Source organism: Poromitra crassiceps (genome assembly GCF_964638095.1).
Source record: "Poromitra crassiceps genome assembly, chromosome: 4".
NCBI lineage: Eukaryota > Metazoa > Chordata > Actinopteri > Beryciformes > Melamphaidae > Poromitra > Poromitra crassiceps.
The window spans coordinates 36876271-36896312 of record NC_139626.1 but is presented as its reverse complement, the minus strand read 5'-3'; the positions used below and the strand labels follow the sequence as shown (position 1 = coordinate 36896312).

The window sequence follows — 20042 nt, the reverse complement described above, 5'->3', positions numbered from 1 at the left end:
CGCACACACACACACACACACACACACACACACACACACACACACACACACACACACACACACACACACACACACACAGACACAGACACACACACACACACACAAACCAAACGCTGCATCTCAAATGAGATACTACGTAGATTCAGACTATGTTTCATGCCGAAATGAAGGAGAAAAACACTGGTTAACTTCAGATAGGCTTACTGATGACAAAGGAGGTCAAGTCAAACTTCTAATCAATCCAATCAAAATGGTCCCACATACAGTATATATCACCTTTTGTTGACTTTGCAAGCACTGTCTAGCAGTGGCTGCCAGCCAGGTCACAAATACTTCTTGAGAATATATTCAGGTGACAGCTGCTCATTGTGCAACTCATTATTCATGAATGTATCTGAACATCTTACTTCCTGTACCTGGCTCGCCAACCTCAGGAACGTTAGTCGCATCGTCCAAATCAAATATATGAAAGGGTCAGGGTTGGCATGGCTGAGAAAACCAGAGTGTATCCAACAGGCCAGCAGAATGCATTCACCTCAGGCCCAGAGAACAGACCGGGGGGCTAATCCCACTTGTTTTAAGGGATGTGGTGTGGGGGCAGCCTGGCCTAGCTGAAGGGGCTAATCCCACTTGTTTTAAGGGATGTGGTGTGGGGGCAGCCTGGCCTAGCTGAAAGCTGAAAGTCTCCAGAGGTGGCTGCAGAGTCTGCCGGCACGTGACTGGAGCAGATCATCCACCCCTGAATCTGCTGCTACTTGCCATGCATGGGAACCAAGCTATTTTGTTCTCTGTGCTCATGGTTCATTCTCAAAAGCGTGCAATACACTGGCACCTGTTCAAGAGCTAGACAAAACATTGGATACTCAGTCAGGAGCACATACATACTGTACAGAGGGATACAGGGAGAGGCTTTGTGAATGCATGTGTGGAACACTGTGTGTGTGTGTGTGTGTGTGTGTGTGTGTGTGTGTGTGTGTGTGTGTGTGTGTGTCAGGGTAGTAAATTAACTTTTTTAAACGAGGGCTATTTTTGCCCTTGTGAAACATATTTCGGGGGCATTTTAGATCATTTCCAAGGCAATTTTATTAAATGTTTGGAAATACCTTGCGCTGTCTGTCTAGGAGGAGAGGGCAGGGGTTGTGCAGTCACGCTTTGCAAATACAGAATAATGTTAAAATACAGAAAGTATTAAACTCTTTATTTTATGGGGGCATTTAAAAGCCCCCAGCACCCCAGTTCCAAGGGCAATTGTAGATTTTTTTTAGGGGCATTTTGCCTCGAGCATCTGCTAATTTCCTACCCTTGTGTGTGTGTGTGTGTGTGTGTGTGTGTGTGTGTGTGTGTAAGGACACTTCAGTTGAGCTTGTAAATTATTATTTTTTAAAGTGGAAATATTGCGCTGAATTATTCGTCTCGAGCTTTTACACGTCAACGGCAGAGTAAATGTATTGCTATGCTGCTCAAGGTACAATCTAAGACAGCAGCAAGCTGAAATCAAAAGATGTGTAACTGATGGCATTGGAAGTGAGCACAGCTTTCAAAACAATGCTCATAGCTGAGGCATGGATATATAAGAGGCATGTGAGTGATTCACCCACAATTGAATGAATAAAATTTAGAAACCCATTCCCTAGAAAACTTACAGCCATCACTCTCTTTTTATGAGGCACAAACAGGAAGGATAAGAAAATGAGTTTATATTTTACACAGATAAACTACCTGTGAGGTTGATGAGTGCAAAAAAGCAATGGCTTCCAAAGCAACTTCGTGAATAACAACAACCGCATGTTGGAGCAGAATCGCTAAATAGTACTTATTATTAATTGACAATTATAGTTACCTAACCTGACAACCGGTGGCATATGTCAGTAAGATGAACACAAAGTTCACCTTAACACTAAAGACCCAGTCCTCACCTATTACATGGGCCATCACTTACCCTCACCTCACGCCGACCTTGGCAAGAAATCTGTAGTTTTGGACAATCCGGGCTTGTTAAAACAAGCTCCACTTAGTGTGTGGATCAATGTCTCACCAACCTCCACAACCCAGTAGCAGTCTGGGCTTGGCAAGCTTATTTAAACACATCCATTGCCAAGAATTTCTCAATATGTGTCAAGTCGGACTTTATAGCATCATGTAATGTGTATCTCTACATACTGGTACAGTAGTAAGACTTTACAGCTTCATGTAATGTGTAATTATGTTTATCTTGAATTGTTCCCATAGCCAGCATATTGAATGGTGATTGAATGAACAAACAAACTACTGCACTAGAGCTTAATATACATGAATTTTTGATTGAGAAAACCAGAGATCCTCGTAGTACAAGAGCAGGATTTGTACTGTGCAAATTTTCACTGCAGTTATATTCATGAAATACAGTTGACTCTTTATTCAGACTATCGTAATCAATTTATTTAAACGAGGCGCGCTCGATTCCTAGGCTCCCCCGCTGCACGGGCTCGCTAGCTCGGCCTCGCCCACCCTGCAGCTCGCCGAGCTGGCCCTGCAGCTCAACCGCTGTGCGGGCTCACTTGCTCCCTCGCCCGCCCTGCAGCTCGCCCGCTGTGTCACAATGCACAATTGCTCAAGTGACATCACTGATGATGACATCACTTCATGCTCCCTTTTATAATAGATAGACGAATTAATTATTTTTTGTCATGACAGACGTCACGGCAGACATCGGAATATTCGTGAAAACCCTCAATAGAATATTCAAATGTTAAAAAATGATATTCGGTAGAGCCCTAGTTAAAATTAACATTATGAAAATGACGGTTACAACAAGTGAAGTAGTAGCAAGCAACTGAATATCAATGATATAGCGCTTCATTGATTCATTGAAGGATACTCCTCTACATTGCGGATGTCGACAGCCAGGATTTTGGGCTTGCTGGCTTTGGTCCTCTTGGTGGGTCCGGCCAGCGACAGCTCACAGAGGTCGATTAAATCCTCGGCCGAGATGCGGGGGGAGACCTCTGCTTTCAGCTCACTCAGCGCCAAAGGGTCCCGAGACTAGAGATGGGTCAGAATGAAGAGGGTACATACAGCTTTCAGCCAATTTCTTTTGAATTATCATTTAAATGATTTGAATAAAAGTTACAAAAGTGTCACATTGTTGTGAAACGGCAGGTGATTTGGATATTTGAACACGTGCGTGTGTGTGTGAGTGTGTGTGTGTGTGTGTGTGTGTGTGTGTGTGTGTGTCTTCAATTGGGATAACGCAGAAAATCGATACCCTCATGCCACCCAATGTGAAAATACACAGGGTGCATTTTGAAGCTTTTCTTGCCCAATTCCTCCATTCACTTTCATGGTAAAATGAGACAGAGGAAGCGGGAAAGTCACCCTCGGCAGGATGATGATTTATTTTTTCTTTGAAACCAGGAATGTCCGTCAGTTCCTTTGCACACCTATTCCTGGTTTCACAGAGAAAATACATCATCTCCATCCTGACACTACATAGGAGAATGCAGAGGGTTGACTTTCCTGCTTCCTGCGTCTCATTTTACCACGAAAGTGAATGGGGAAATGAGCAATTTGCCCATTATTTTTCTTTGAAAGCAGGAATGTGCGTCGAGTCCTTTGCACACCTCTTCTTGTCTTTGTGCAGGTGCCAGGGGGAGACAAAGAAGTCAAAACCTTGCACAGAATTAAAAAAAAAAAACCTGCACAAATGTTAGAGCGATACAAGAGCGCAGTGTGCAGGGGTATTTGAAACGTTTAAACCAGGAAAACAGGAATTGACACCTGGATGACCTGATTAGTTTCACACCATGCTTGACCTTTATGAGGCCAAGTTCATCCTACACTGTGAACAATTGTGAAAAGGTCAAAACCTTAAAGGTCTCGTGTAAAAGTGAATTTCCCCTGCCTCTGTGATTGTAAAGAGCTACAGTAGTTGTGCTATCTACTGTAAACATTGTGAAAGTATGAACAGGTGGGCCTGAATAAAAGGTTGGGCCACACAATTCATTCCATACTATTGACGTAATTGACATGACTTGCGTCAAATGCACGAACGCGTGCAAAATAAGGTGAGAGTCCAACCAAAGAAAGCGATTGAGATTAAGTGTTTTACTGTTTTTACAACATTTTACATGCATGACCAGTAGGGCTGTGAATCTTCAATGGCCTCACGATTCGATTATGATTCATCTGTCAACTATTCGATTTGATTCCATGATGCATCGATGCATCTCGATACAGCTCAAAGTATCGCAGCTCCAAGTATCACATCCTCAATTTTCTATATTATTACTGCACATGGCTAATTTTTCATTAATTAATACTTTCACTAATTAATCTGTCAACGATTCGATTGGATCCGATTCACACGTCCGCATCACGATGCATCGATTAAACGATTCATTTTGACACCCCTAGTGACCAGACACCAATGTCTTTTTTAGGAGGACAGGGGATGTTAGGGTGAGATGGCAGGTCAACAGCATATGCCACATAGAAGTGGTACACATCATCTGAAAAGAACCTGAAGATTCATTTGAGATGCAGCTCAGCACTGTGTGCCAAGTTTCTGATTTTGGTTTCGAGTCATAAACTAACTGTATTCAAATGTTGAACGTTTAGACTCTAGAGCAGGGGTGCCCACACTTTTTCAGCTTGGGAGCTACTTTTAAAATGACCAAGTCAAAGTGATCTACCAAACATATTTATTTATATATATATACACTGAGTATACAGCGGAAAACAGTGGAACAGTGGAAAAACAGTGGAAACAGTGGAAAAACAGTGGAAACAGTGGAAAAACAGTGGAAAAACAGTGGAAACAGTAAAAAAAAAAAAAAAAAAAAGAATCCCCTCAATGCCATGCGATCGACCACACTACCTTCGCGATCGACCGGTCGATCGCGATCGACGTATTGGGCACCCCTGGACTAGAGTGTATAAGGGCTTAGAACATTATGATGGAACTTATATGATGCCCATCCATGCTCAATTATGTCTCACAAGTTTTCACAGCAATTATAATAGTATATTAGTAAACGTAATAACTCTGACATTTGGGGACTTCCACATTCTTTTGCAAGTCACACTTCATAAGAGCTAACAGCAAATGTCTGGAGAAGATGGGTGGTCATTTAGCAGTTTGGCATTTCCATTCACTGATAAGTAAATGAAATTATAGACACAGAAATGCTAAGTGAATTATCTATGAATTGCAGCACATTGTGGGAAAGCTATTTGCAGAGAGTGGAAAGGCCGCCTGCACACAGAGTAAGTTAAGTGCCAATGCTCTGCCATCCATGAAATAGAGTGCCCAAGTCACGCCCTCTTCCGGGTTGCCCATGGGGCCTAGTGCGTGAAATTCCCCATTCATTTTTCCATCGACGTTTCGTAAAAACCTTATAGAAAGAGTTTTACTTTGACAAACCAAGCGATTCAGCTCTATTCAGAATCACGAGAGACCATAGAACACTTCACTCCAAAAACCCAAAACAAACAAACACAGAAACTAAAAAAAAACACAGACAGATTTTTTTTGTGTGAGTCAAATGTTCTTGTGATTCTGAATATCACTGATTTTACAAAACATCAATAGAAAAATTAATGGGAATACAGTCCCTATGCCCCATGGGAAATCTCACAATGGCGGGGCTTAGGCTCTATAAAATGAGTTTGTCTGCAAAGAGGATTTACAGGACTTTCAGCTTTACACATTTCCATCAGGGATCGAAATCAAGGATTTTGTGCAGTAGTCAGCTGGGCTAGTACTCTGAATCCCAGGTAGCAGTAGCCAGCTGGGCTAGTACTCTGAATCCCAGGTAGCAGTAGCCAGCTGGGCTAGTACTCTGAATCCCAGGTAGTTCAAGTTCAAGTTCAAGTTTATTCATATGTCCCAGAAGGGCACTTTGGGTTGCAGCAGAGCAAAAAACAAACAGTCAAAAAATCACACAAGGCTCGAAATAAAAACATGAAAACAAAGTGCAGACACAAATACCGTAGACCATAAAAACCATAAAAGACCATAAAACCATAAAAACAAAATGGAGACACAATAGACCACGACAAAGTAAGTTCAGTTCAAAAGTGCCAGTGTAGTTTAAAGTGCATTAGAGGCCGATAAGTGCAAATACGATAAGTGCAAAATGCAAGGCAGTCTAAGAAGGAGACTTAGCCACACAGCGCTACATATTACAGAAAGTAAATGCTACAATATAACTATTGTATAGGAGAACACAAATAAATAAAAACATCAAATAGATGTTACATTACTGTATATTCTCTTAAGTAGCATTTAAAGCTCGAATCGAAGCAGGCACAAAGGAATTCCTATATCTATTTTTCTTGGCCAAGGGAGCACGAAGACGAAGGCCAGATGGAAGCAGCTCATATTCAGGTATTAGTTGTTATTGTTCTTTTAAATCAGTCTAAATCCCACAGTGTTGCCATTTTGCTCTCCCACATAATGACTACCATCTTGCTTTCCAAATAAAATGTCAAGGAGTTGCAAAGTTGCAACGTTAGTGGGTTCTAGCAGTAAAAAAAACAAAAACAGGCTGTACTTTATTTTCCTTTGTAGACTCATTAATTTCCATGTACACTGTCACTTGAGCATTAGATGTTTAATGATTGGACGACCTAAATGGACCCAAAGTGCACTACTATATCACATCAACCAAATTAGTATAACACATCTGTGAAACAACGCCCCATGCATTAAAGTGTTACTGAGCAGAGAGAAATACTTCAAATGAAAAGCTTTAAAAGCCTTTAAAAGGATGGTAATTAGGTAGGCTCATACTCTATATGCCATTGCTGCAAACTCTGAGCGTTTCATTTAGGCCTTTGTTAGCATGTATATTAATTTTCACTAACCCTTCTTCTCTTGTCTGGCTTGACTTTAGGCTATGAGTGACAAGTGCGGTTTTTGTGGTTGCTCTTTCAAATTAGTCAAACCAATTTTCTGTTTCATTCTTGCTTCTGATCAATATTAGTAGCCTGATTGCTCTGAGAGGTATCCGATAGCATTTGCGATTATAGCAGGATCTCCGTGTAATAATCTAACAATATGCTAAATTTGGATGAATGTGTGCGAAAGGCTGCAGCTCCGCTCTGCTGCATTAACAATGAGGCAGAGAGGGAAGAGGGAATGGGAAGACTGGTGTGTAGTAGGGGTGGGGGGGGGGGAATCGATACACCAAAGTATCACGATATTTTGCCTGACGATATTGTATCAATATTTGGACGCCAAGTATCGATATAAAAAAAAAAAAAAAAAAAAAGAATTGCAGGCCATGCCATGCCAGGCCACCGGGCATATGCCCGAAGCGCGGAAAGCGCCCGATGTTGCAGTCCGTGCCTGCAGTGGCGTATTGAGTCCAGAGAAGCTTAATGTAGCCTACCGGTACATGTGGGGCAAAAAAAAAACACTGCATGTTTTACTTCCGGTGAGGTCAAGGAAAAGGTAGGAAAAGGAGTTAGACAATATATCGAAATATTGCAATATTCAATATATCGCAATACTAGCATATCGCAATACTATCGTATCGTGACTCAAGTATCGTTTTAGTATCGTATCGTGGGCATCTGGTGATTCTAGTGTGTAGACAGTGCATTGTTTTCAACTCGACCAACTGTTTCTCTTGAGCTTTCCACAGCGAGCTTGAGAGAGAGACATAGCTAAAACAAAAGCCAGGATCAACATATCCATATCTTACTGATCTGATCAATTTGGCTTTGCTGCTGAGAAAATTCTTCGCCTCTTGGATTTGTCCTTAAATTCAACTTGCCCGACCTGACATCTATTCATCATTGACAAGTAAATATGAATTTCAATGCCTGATTTCTGTCACACAGAGATCAACACAATTGGGCATGCTGAGGCAGACACTCGCTGGCTTCAACTCTGATGGCAACAAAGGAGTTGGTTGTATTTACAGCGTGCTCAGTGGGCATGTGAGACAGATACTGAAGATAGGGATGTCATGGGAATGCCCACATGTAAAAAATAAAATAAAAAAACACAGCATTTCATGACAAGACAAGGTGGCAGTGTCACAGTGAGGGAAGCGGGCCATGCAGTGACTGAAAGGTGGCTAGTTCAAATCCTGGGTATAACAGCTGCCAAAGTACATACCTGCTCAGTAAATAGTTCCTGTGTAAATAATGCCTATGAAAGAAAATAAGGACACACCAATAAAACTCGAGGCTGTGCTGTGACTTCCATTGGTCCAGTGATCAGATGTGACATTTTAAGCCAGAATGCATTTTAGAGAGTTACAACCATTCCCCACCCTACAGTACCACATTTATTTTTAATAAACAAAGAAAAAAGGAGGCCTGGTCTGTGTTTCAAAATGCATCATGTGACTGCATCATGTGGGTATTTAAGATGGCGTCGGTCTTGTGTCACAATAGCTCTGTTTGAAATCGTTCCCTATTGCAGAAATAGTGCACTAGCCTAGAAAATGTTTCACTGGAATTTTGTTGGAAACGGTTTGGACTCAGGTTTATTTCTTGTCAGTTATTGTATTAGTCCAAACAAAGAGTGAAGAGGGCTCGCACACTTTCAAAAGATGAGGCATACGGATGCAAAAAATCCGGCTTTAATTCACCATAGTGCAAAAAAAAGTGACAAGTGATACAAACGGAAAAAATAACTTTTCCGTCTTCAGACCATCGTCAGCCAGTTATTGTATTAGCAAATAATAACTGACAGGAAATAAACTTGACTCCAAACTGTTTCCTAGCAACAGAATATCGGTGAGACAGTTTCTAGGCTACGATTTCGAACAGAGCAGTTTGTTTCTCGAAACGTTACCACCGGAGCAATAAATGGACTCACTTGGAGCCCTGCAGTGTGTAAGCTTTTTTTCCCAGTTTTGTCTACCTTCAGCTCTGCACCTGTCATACTGTATCTGGTTTGGATGTGCGTGTTTTTATCTCTTTTCACTGGTCTGTCTCCTGCCACTTTTTCAAATTATCCGTAGCAAACAAAAACCTACAAAATGGGAAACATTCGGCATGATTGCATGACTTTCCCATATGCACAAATGGTGTTCATATGTGGATTTTACTGATGGATCAGCGCTCACTGAAGCGCACACACACACGCACGCACGCACACACACACACACACACACACACACACACAACACGCACACACACACGACACACACACACACACACACACACACACACACACACACACACACACACACACACACACACATGACACACACACACACGACACACACACACACACACACACACACACACACTTTGTTAAAGAAAGTAGTAGCGGGAAATCCATGTTTAGCACGATTAATTCTGTTTCAGACGGCTAAGTCAACAATATAAGAGATGGAATGCCCTTCCGTTAAAGCAGCATGTCTGCAGCAGTTGGGAAAAACAAGATTGCATTGCCAATTTTGAGGACATGCTCCATTGGCAGAGAAGTCAAGTAAAATACAATGGAGATTTGCAGGTTTTAAAATAATAACTAATTTCCATTTGTCTCTATTAGATAGGCTGCAGTATTATGACTGGTATTTTTTTTCCTGACTTTTATTTTGTCCAATTAATTTCAGCAGTGTTACTTGCATACGGTCAAACTGTAAACCCATTAATTTATATGCATTTGAATATTCACATTTTCCATGTAAAAGCACAAGTCTCATCTTAGAAAGATTTGAGTCCATAAACTCTTTTTCCAACTTTTCAAATGCAATTTGTACTCGGTAATTAATATCGCAACAAGATTAAATGAAATCTAAGGCAGTGGCACCAACAACCTCTCTCCCTAGAAAGTGAATCCAGTCAACGTTTCATTTCCGATCAGATGTGTGTGTGTTTAACTGAGTCTAACTGTCTGGGCTGCTGGTGGCATGCGTCCACTTCACTGGCGCATATTAGTTTATCACTGAGCCAATGGTGTGTGTGTGTGTGTGTGTGTGTGTGTGTGTGTGTGTGTGTGTGTGTGTGTGTGTGTGTGTGTGTGTGTGTGTGTGTGTGTTAGTCTGTGTACATGCCTGTGTGTAGCACTGCCATTGTAGCAGAGGTAATGAATTGAATCGACTGGTACAGCATAAAAAGGCAATTAGGATGTTAAGGGTTAATTTCTATGCGAGCCGGCACAATACAGCCGTGAAGTCTGTCATAATGACACAAAAGTGCTTGAGAAATGTCAGACAATAACTATACAGGGTGAGCGGCACTCACAGTTCTCTTACAATTGTATTTTTGAAGGTTGAAGTGCACTCGAGTTCTGTGCTGTGCATCTTAATGCATACGGCAACGTGATTGGTGTAGACGACGTGCAGCACTATTTGTGTCACATGTGTATTGTATTGCTATGTAGAGAAGTGTTATTCTCAGTACTTGTCTCAACGTTGTCACGACGCGTGTATCGATCGACACCCCCCCCCCCCCCCCCAATTCTTTTGTCGTGACTATGTTACCATAATGAGTTCACGTTCATCCAGCCACAAAGTATATGTATCTCCTGAATTTCAAGCCAAGCGATAACTAATTATTGTCTATTCAAGGAGTATTCTGGAGCCAAGAGTCCATTGTCCTCTCCAGCTGGCTGTCTAACAAAGGAAATATCGGCCAAGTAGTCACCAGTAGCTGGACAGAAAGAAGAGCAGCTCATTTGTAGTGATGAAAACTACAGTACAAGCATTGTACTGTGGCTCAGGAGGTAGAGCGGGTCGTCCACTAATCCCTTTGGATAAAGGAGGTTCGACCCCCGGCTCCTCCAGTCCGCATGTCGAAGTGTCCTTGGGCAAGACACCCCCTAATTGAATGAACCCCTAATTGCTCCCGATGGCTGTGCCAGCACCCTGCATGATAGGTGTATGAATGTGCGTGTGAATGGGTGAATGGGTAGGCACATTGTGTAAAGCGTTCTGGATAAAAGCGCTATATAAATGCAGTCCATTTACCATTTTACCATGGTGTTGCACTTAGGAAACCGTTTTTCCTGTCTACTAGGTACAATCTTATGTTAAAGCTTTTTATGTAGCAATTAAAAAAACAAAACAAAAAGCTAAGCAAAACAACTTCAGTGGCAGCCATCCATGCCTGCCTTTAAGGTTCACCTATCGTGCCGATCCAGTTACTTTTATAATACCGGTATATATAATATATAATAATAAGATGAACTTTCCAAGCAAAGGTAATGACTGTGGTTTGTTCACACAGCCACCGACTGCTTCCCCACACAGCCCGCTGAAACAAAGGCTCAGCTTGGTGTTCTGCTGTTGCCGCTTTTTGTTGTGGTGGGGGTTTATCTTTTGAAAAATGGCCTTAAGGTAAGGGATTTCAGTTTGCTATCTATATTGGATGTTTGCCTCTCTATCTCCCCTGTGCCTCTCTGACTGCCGGCAACACATTTATTCTAATGCCCAGATGTCTCTGTGATTTTGACATCACCTAAAATAACACGTGAGCTTTAACTGTCATGGCTTTGCTCTCTTCAATTCCTAGGTGAAGGTTTTACAGAAATGTTACAAGTTCCCAACTTGGCAAAATGCCAGAGCTCATTTTCTAATATTTTGACTCCGGCTCTCATTCATAAATTTACCCCCCCCCCCCGAAATACCCCTAAAGTTCCATACTGTTAATGTTTAGATGTCTGAAATAGGTTATTGATTGGAGTAGGTGCTTATGAATCAAATGTAACATGATTTTTTAAATCAGAAAATAACATTTTCTCTCACAAATGATTGATTTTATGTCTTCTTCAGGGACATGTGCACCGAATTTGTAGGTATGCTTTGCAATAAGTTATCCTCGTGATGAGCTGTGCCTCAGCAAGCAGGCACAGCTCGAGAAAACAAATAATCCTAGTTCCAATTGACAGGAGATACCTAGAGGCATTACTCTGGGGCCTGGAGGAATGTTAATGAAATCTTAATGTATGGGAATGATGGTGAAATGCTGCGAGTCTTCCCACATGCCTCAATTCACTCCACTGGGCACAAACAACTTGTTTCCACTGAAATCCATCTACATTTTAAAAGACTTCATCAACTCTACTGCATCAGAGCCACTGACATTTCAACACATGCCCGCCCTTTTCTGCTCTCAGCAACATTTACAGAGGACGTTGTCTTTTGGAGGACTCATGCATGCTAATTGGATACCTTCTTGCTCAATATATACTGTATATAAAAAATATATTTTGTTCTTTGTCTGGTGCAAGCAGTAAAGGGAATGATAAAGATAAGAGGAACAAGAAGAACTGGGATTATAGGGCATTCACGACTACTGCATTTTTTTGTTGTTGCATTTTATGCTTTTTATTGATAGACATGCAGTGTGAGAGAGACTGGAGGGTATGGGAGAGAGAGAGGGGAGGACATGCAGCAAATGACTGCGGGGGGACGGGATACGAACCCGGGTCGCTGCAGGGAGGACCGCCTCATATGGTACCGTGATACTGCATTTTAAACGTGGTCGACTAGTGGTTTTGATAGTCAACTAGTCTGTGAAACCCAGTGGGCAATTTCTGAGGTTTTCCCACGAGGATGCGGAAGTAACCCAGCAAGCTGCAATCCCTCGAATGGCCACTTGAGGCAGGGCTCAGAAGTCCCACCGTTCCCGTTCACCCCCATGTTAAATGCCCCACTTTGTCACATTGATTAAGCATCTTTACAGCCTGGTCCAAAACACGGTTTTGGTCTATATAGCTCATTTCACCTTTTCATAACAACTGTAAGGGGGGTCATTTGTTATATAACTCGCCCGTTTGGAGTAAAATAGATGATAGAAAAGGGGGTGATTGACAGGTCGCCTGTCCAGTGATCGCGCAGCTTGCTGATCACGGACCAATAGCAGGCAGAGCTGTGGCTCTAGGAAACCCCCCATCTCACGTGAGCTGCGCAAGGACCCCAAGATGGAGACAGACAACACTTTGCTGCAAAACATGAGTCCAAAAAACTGTGGGTGGGTTTGTCCATATTATTTAGGTCAGCGGTGAAACCCCTAGTATTGACAGATGAATAAATGCTTGGACTCATGGATGTACATGAATTTTATTCACTCGACCACACATCAATACAGCATTTATTGCTGTATTGGCCCGGCCCTGGGACCTGTACAAAGTTTTCAACGTTTATCTAAACAAACACCAAACAAAAATGGCGACAAATGGGGCAATCCGTCGGCGTTGAAGGAATGCTTTTAAAAGATTACTCACTGGAGCTCACACACACAAAAAAACGCAAAGGTTTTTGGCCTTTTAGACAAATTGTATGCATCTCACAGAAGGCCATGGCCAGGTAGTTGTTACACCAACTAAGTGTCATCCCCACAGACACTAATCTTTTCTGCACACACATCATTACAGAATCATTGACTGACAGAGGGATGTTTAGCCAGCACATGGTGTGTTTTGCTACAAGGAGAATGAGTTGTCAAAATGTGTGTGGAAGGTTGTCAGCCAGTCTCTGCTGCCAAAGGTTAAGATCTATCCATCAACAACATGCTGTTAGTGCTGACTAATGGTCATAAATCAACCTCACCTATTACCACAAACAAAGAGTCAAACCAAATACTCCTGCTACACCATGGAGAACTCATGTATACAGCGGTGTCCGAGTCACACAAAAAGCTCAGGTTTGGACAGATGAAGAAGCCTATGCGGAAGTGAAAAACTGTAGTTCCTCGAATGGCCACTTGAGGCTGGCTCCAAAAAGGAGTCGTTGCCCGCGCTCACCCCCATGAATTGTTATCGAAATATCGAACTCAACCCATTTAGAGTAAAATAGACGATAGAAATGACTATGTTTCGGAGGTGATTGACACGTCACCTGTCCAGTGATCACGCAGCCCTGCCGATCATGGACCAATAGCAGGCGGCGCTGCGGAAAACCCCTGATCTTGCGCCGCCTCGTGCCGTCTCGCGCGATCTTCGCCACAACGCCAAACTAGAGGCTTCAAAACGCGAGTCCACAAACCAATGGGGTGAGGTGACGGTGACACTGTCCATATTTGATACGATCTATAGTTGAACCAGAGTAGTGATGAGGCTGAACAGCCAATGAATCACAACACTAATCCTGTACAGTATGTGAATTTGTCATTTTAAAATGAAAGAATCATGTGTTAGGAAAGATGCATCACGGCAGCTAAACAAAGGAAACTTGATGCCATCAATGCACACAGGTTTGGACATGCGGCCGGATGGCCCGCCTGGATGATAAATGTCAGAATCCCCACCCCGCCCCCCCTCCTCTCTCTCTCTCTCTCTCTCTCTCTCACTCACATAAACATATACAGACACCATATACACACGGGAGCAGGCAACATATGCGGCCTGTCACTGCCTGAGGCTGCTGAGCGGTGACTTAAATGTCATGAGACTGACACTCACACATTTCACTGGCCTGACACTGGTGAGGCTAAACCACAGCCACTGATAAGCAGACACAAATCCTCCCCAGTAGTGTGTGTGTGTGTGTGTGTGTGTGTGTGTGTGTGTGTGTGTGTGTGTGTGAGTGTGCGCACACGCATGTGTGTCTTTCTCGCTAATGCTCACAGTGCACACACGCACAAAAAACGTCATATATCAGTTCCCATATTGGATTTGGGAACAACGGCCTTGACAAGGCTAATGACTCATTGAATGCCTTTGCCTTGCTTGGATTGTTACTGTGCTGAGCTTTTCCAATATGGCTGACATGCTGTATTGTGTCGTATCCGTGCAGTACACACAATGCTATGCTTTAGTCTGCAACAGCAAAGCAGATAGTAAAGATGGTGACATTCCCCAGGGGGTTTCTAAAACAAAGACACGTTTCATCTGCCATGTCAGACAATGAGTAGAAGAGTATAATTGAGGCCATGATCTGAGAAAATGCTGACAATCGGATATTCCCTTGGAGCACATGCAACCCCCCCCCCCCCCAACACACACACACACACACACACACACACACACACACACACACACACACACACACACACACACACACACACACACACACACACACACACACACACACAATGTACACACACCTCTCTACAGTACATAGAGCAGGATTTCAAAGGGAAGAACCCTCCCACTTTTTTAATATATATTTCCTGTTCTAATTCTGGCCACACAGCAGTTACCAATATTGCTCTAAAGTGAATAATTTTTCTCTGGCAGGGCAGCAGCCACTTATAATGAAAATTCCCTTCTATTTTTGCTGACAAAAGAAAGAAATTGGAGTCTTGGGGTCCAGATATACTCTTGGGAGACCTGAATCGGGGTTGCTTGAATGTAATCCTGTCCGTGTGTAGAGCATACCGGCAACCCACAGTGCATTGAAGTGTGATGATTCAAAATGCCTGCAGTGAAAATTATGAGTTCATGGTTTCTTGCATTGTGCTCAGTCATTCATGAAATATGCATTCACTTCTAATGATTAAATCCAAAAGATTAGCATGGGCACAAACCCGTAATGCACCTGAACTGCAGGCGTACATATATGCATATGCAGCAGTATTAACTATATTTAGAGAACTTGTAAGTGCAAAATGAACTTTATTCATAACATCTTTGTTGCTGCTCTGTTGTTGCTTTTATAAATTACAAGAAATTTCTACGGTGGAGACTGGAGATGATGCGCCATGGGGGCACTTTTTGGGGTTCTGTGACCAAAACTCATGTCAACTCATGCGCTTAGTGCGCCACACATTTGCACGCCTGTGTCCCTTCTGTGGTCTTCCGCATGTGGGGCAGGACCAAACAGTGACCTGGTCCAGGACTTCTGTCCTCTTGTGGTCTGGAAGTGGCCCGAGCTGGGAGCTGATTAACTTTCCACGCCCACTGGCAAAAAGAGGGCGTGGCAATGGATGGGTGCAATCGCAACAAGCGCGAATTCGCTATGCCACGCATCATGTGTGCTACTGATGACATCACTGAGTGATGACGTCACTGATCCGTCATCTGGCTGAGCTGGCTGACGGCCACTGATGATGTATGTCATTTGTAAAGCACTTTGAATTGCCTCTGTGTATGAAATGTGCTATACAAATAAACTTGCCTTGCCTTGCCTTGCTTAGAAAAACAAACCTGAGCAAGTGGACTGTGTGTATTGAGCATTTTGGATTCTTGTTCAGGGTTGTCAGTCAGCTTCCTTCCTTTCTTCAGACATAGCCAGATGTGGGCCGGCAGCCAGCTGCCTGGCAAAAAGACGCTTAACTTCCGATTCACGTACTGTAACATTACAAAATGTGTAGAAAAATTGAAAGATGAACGAGATCTGGATCACACGGTAAAATTGAGCATTTTTTTTTTTTTTTTTTTTAACCTTTATTTATACCTTTATTTATACAGGGAAGAGCCCTTGCGAGTAAGCTCTCAGAGAATTGCATGGATTTACTTTTCTATAACAGTTTGCACCATTTATTTCTCTATAAAAGTGATGTTATATATTGTAATGTGTGTTTGTAGCATCTGTAACTTCATGCTGCTTTTCTTGGCCACGTCCCCCCAATATGTTATCTTATTTTGAAGCAGTGGTGGCCAGGATTTAGCAGCGGTGGGCCGCCGCTACTAAATGCATATAGAAGAAACCCTGAAATGTGTTATATACTGTAAATAAACATTGACTTGACTTGACCTGATTTAAAACTGGAACTAAGTATTCAGAAATGATTACTAATAACAAGTAATTTGTAAAATATAAATAATCATTATGTGGGCTCATGAAAGTTACTGGGGCGCCTTTTCAAAAGATTTCACCTGATGACCACTGAAAATGTCAAAAGGCTAAGCATCTTTGAGTACCGGTACCTAGAAAAGCGCTATATAAGTCCTATGTATTATTATTATTATTATTATATTACAGGGATGGAACAATAAAGGCAATACAATGATTGCACAATAATAATACAAAAGTTACTTTATTAACATATTTAATTTGACCTACCTAGTACTGTACATGCATATCCCCACTGCACCCACCCCCTAACTGTAAATACAGTTAGACAGCTGATCAGATACTATGTTTAGCTAGTTAACAAAGCTGATGTTATCCAAATACAAAATTAATCAGAAGTGTTAGTGGCAAAATAATCAGTTCCCAGTAAAAAACTGCACAGATATTGCCGGCACATGTCTATTCAGTTCTGTCAACTTGTACGTTTAGTAGTTAGGACCCAATCAGCTGTTCACAGCCAGTGCTGCAGAGCTGACGACCTTCACCATGTGCAGGCAGCCACACAGCAGCGGCTGCACAAACAATCGTTAGCAGTCACCAAATCGCAGCGTTTGTGGATTTGCATATGAATGGCATCATCAACACTTATTTCCATGCAAATAGGGAATCTGAGAGAGAGGAAAGCCATCTAAACTGGATCAAGTAACTGGAGAAGAACTAAATCCATGTCAAAGACTGAACTGAATTTGTGGCAATATAATCACAGAGTGCACGTGTGTAAACAGCGTGCGTTGCTATATTTGGGCTTGTTTATTGTTGTTGGTCCTACATTGATGGAGATGAAAGAGAGGGACAGAATGTCGCTCAGCTCAGTCCAGGTCCAGCTGACTGGACAGCTGCTGTCCAGCTGTTGAGTGGACAGCAGCTGGACAGAGCACATGGAAACCATGCAGTCGCTCGCAGTCCACACACACACACACACACACACACACACACACACACACACACACACAAAAGATTTCTTCTAATTCTTTCTCTCTTTTTTTTCTCAGATTTTTCTCCCATTTTCTCCCCAATTGTACTTGGCCAATTCCCCCTGCGGTCCCGGTCGTTGCAGATTAATAGGCCAGAGGGCAACAAGTTGCGCACCTATTGTCAATTCAAGAATGTTATTGAAACCGAGCCATATGTACAACATATCCTATCTAGACAGTACAGAAGCGCTTTAGCCAAATTTAGATGTGGAGTAGCTCCTTTAGCCATAGAAACTGGTTCAATCAGGAGAGGCCAGTTGGTAGGATTAGACAAACTTTATTTAGCAATCGGCGTGCATGGCAAATGCTTTGGCGCTTGACTCCATTGGCCAGTGGCGCTGCTCTTGAGGCAGAGGAGGGCGCCTGCATGGGCTAGGGTCCATTGGCCAGTGGCGCTGCTCTTGAGGCAGAGGAGGGCGCCTGCATGGGCTAGGAGATCCCCCCCCCGTGGGGGATCAGGAGTCAAGACTCGTTGGTGGTGGACTGGGGAGGTGGGTGGGGCAAAACAACGCTTCGGGCCGGCTTCAAGGGAGATGGACTGCCGTGGGCTGCTGCTGCGATGATCGGCCAGAGAGAGAGAGGTGACGTAGACCCTTGCTATATATATGAGGATTAACTGACGTCATGTTTGACGTCATAGCAGACGTCATACTAGGATTTTTTGACCACGTTGAGAACGGATTACACGTGAGTGGCCTTCTGCTTGAACTATGGTCTGGAGACCTCACTTCAATCAGGAGAGGCCAGTTGGTAGGATTAGACAAACTTTATTTAGCAATCGGCGTGCATGGCAAATGCTTTGGCGCTTGACTCCATTGGCCAGTGGCGCTGCTCTTGAGGCAGAGGAGGGCGCCTGCATGGGCTAGGAGATCCCCCAAAAGGAAGATCTGATTACCGGAGGTTAATTGAGATCTGCAGGCGCCAGTAGTTGATTGCACTATTCCGGCCTTCGACCTTTTTAGCGGCTCACAGCTATTTGCGGCTGGCGCTCCCAGCTCGGTCGGGCCTTCGATCTTGCTTTTCCTGCCTTCGACCTTTTTAGCGACTTACAGCTATTTGCGGCTGGCGCTCCCAACTCGGTCGGGCACGTGATAGCGCTTCCCAGCTTAGCCTACCTGGCCGCCTTGGCGCTTCACGATTGTACTTTTCCTGCCTTCGACCTTTTTAGCGACTTACAGCTATTTGCGGCTGGCGCTCCCAACTCGGTCGGGCACCTCGCGATAGCGCTTCCCAGCTTAGCCTACCTGGCCGCCTTGGCGCTTCGCGATTGTACTTTTCCGGCCTTCGACCTTTTAGCGGCTAACGGCTATTTGCGGCCGGCGCTACTAACTCGGTCGGGCCTTCGATCTTGGTACATTAGAGTTTAGCTTGGCGCTTCCCGGCTTGGCCTACTTGGCTGCCTTGGCGCGACTACCCTGACTTTTTTGCTCTCTCTTTCTCTTCTCTTTTCCCCCCCAAAAAAATGAGCCGGGGAGTTTACTGCGCCTTGCTGGCGCCGTGCTTCCGGGGAGCCACCACCAACGAGACATTTACTTCATCGGCACGGAAGTCCGGGACATTGTTTGTTGCCATGCTCACCGATTTAAGGGAGGAGGGTTCTTTGGGCCGCCAGTATGGCCGCCTGCTCCGGGCGGATGTAGCTGGAGAATGCCGATGACGACCAGCGGCCCATTTGCTGGAGGGAGGCGGAGGACACTCCTTGCTCGGCGGCCGAGGTGGCCGCTCCGATCCTGAAGGAGTGGCTGGAGTAGTTCTTTGTCGGGAGGTTGCATTGCTGGAGCGTCTGCTTGAGGTGCAGGGTGAACCAGGATCTTGTCATGTGGTGACAAGGTGCGATGAGGAACAGGGGGGCCGAGGGGCCGGTCCGAGGCCTGAGCCTGACGTAGTGAGCCATGGACAAGAAGGGGCAGAAGGGGGAATTGTTCCGGGCGATGACGATGGAGCATGCCCCGCCTGCTTTGGCGTGTTTGAGGGCGATGCTGTAGTGGTCGGAGTAAAACTTTAGGTCGGCCAGGGTCACGTCCCGTGCGGGGTCGAACGTTGTGGGGGAAGTGAACTCGCTGACCCTGAGGAATCCGTAAAAGGCTAGGGAAAATACGCATTCTAGGAGGGCATTTATCAGTGGTGAGGGGCTGGCCTCTCTCGAGCGGGTCAGCAGCTGCCGCAGCACGGGGAGGGTGATGGGACGCCTGGCGTCTGGGGCGGAGGGGAAGGCCTTGGTAATCCCTTTTAGCAGGGACTTGATGATGGCGGAGGAGAACAGGCTGGGGAACGCGGGGTCGTATTGCCTTGCGTGGAACTGGATCCCCGCCACTAGGCTGCGGATGTAGCGGGGGCGCAGGCGTCGGGTGGTTGCGCAGAAGGTAATGAAGGCACATACCGT

At 44.1% G+C, this 20042-nt stretch overlaps 1 protein-coding gene across 1 annotated transcript in view; it reads right to left on the bottom strand.

Annotated features, from left to right (window-relative positions):
- The window catches only part of tbck (TBC1 domain containing kinase), an 88310-nt gene that overhangs the window by 19908 nt on the left and 48360 nt on the right, over nucleotides 1-20042 (bottom strand). Inside the window, exon 24 of the mRNA XM_083634554.1 lies at nucleotides 2858-3021. Within this exon, the coding sequence (XP_083490680.1) occupies nucleotides 2858-3021 (164 nt within the window). The remainder of the gene's footprint in view (nucleotides 1-2857; nucleotides 3022-20042) is intronic.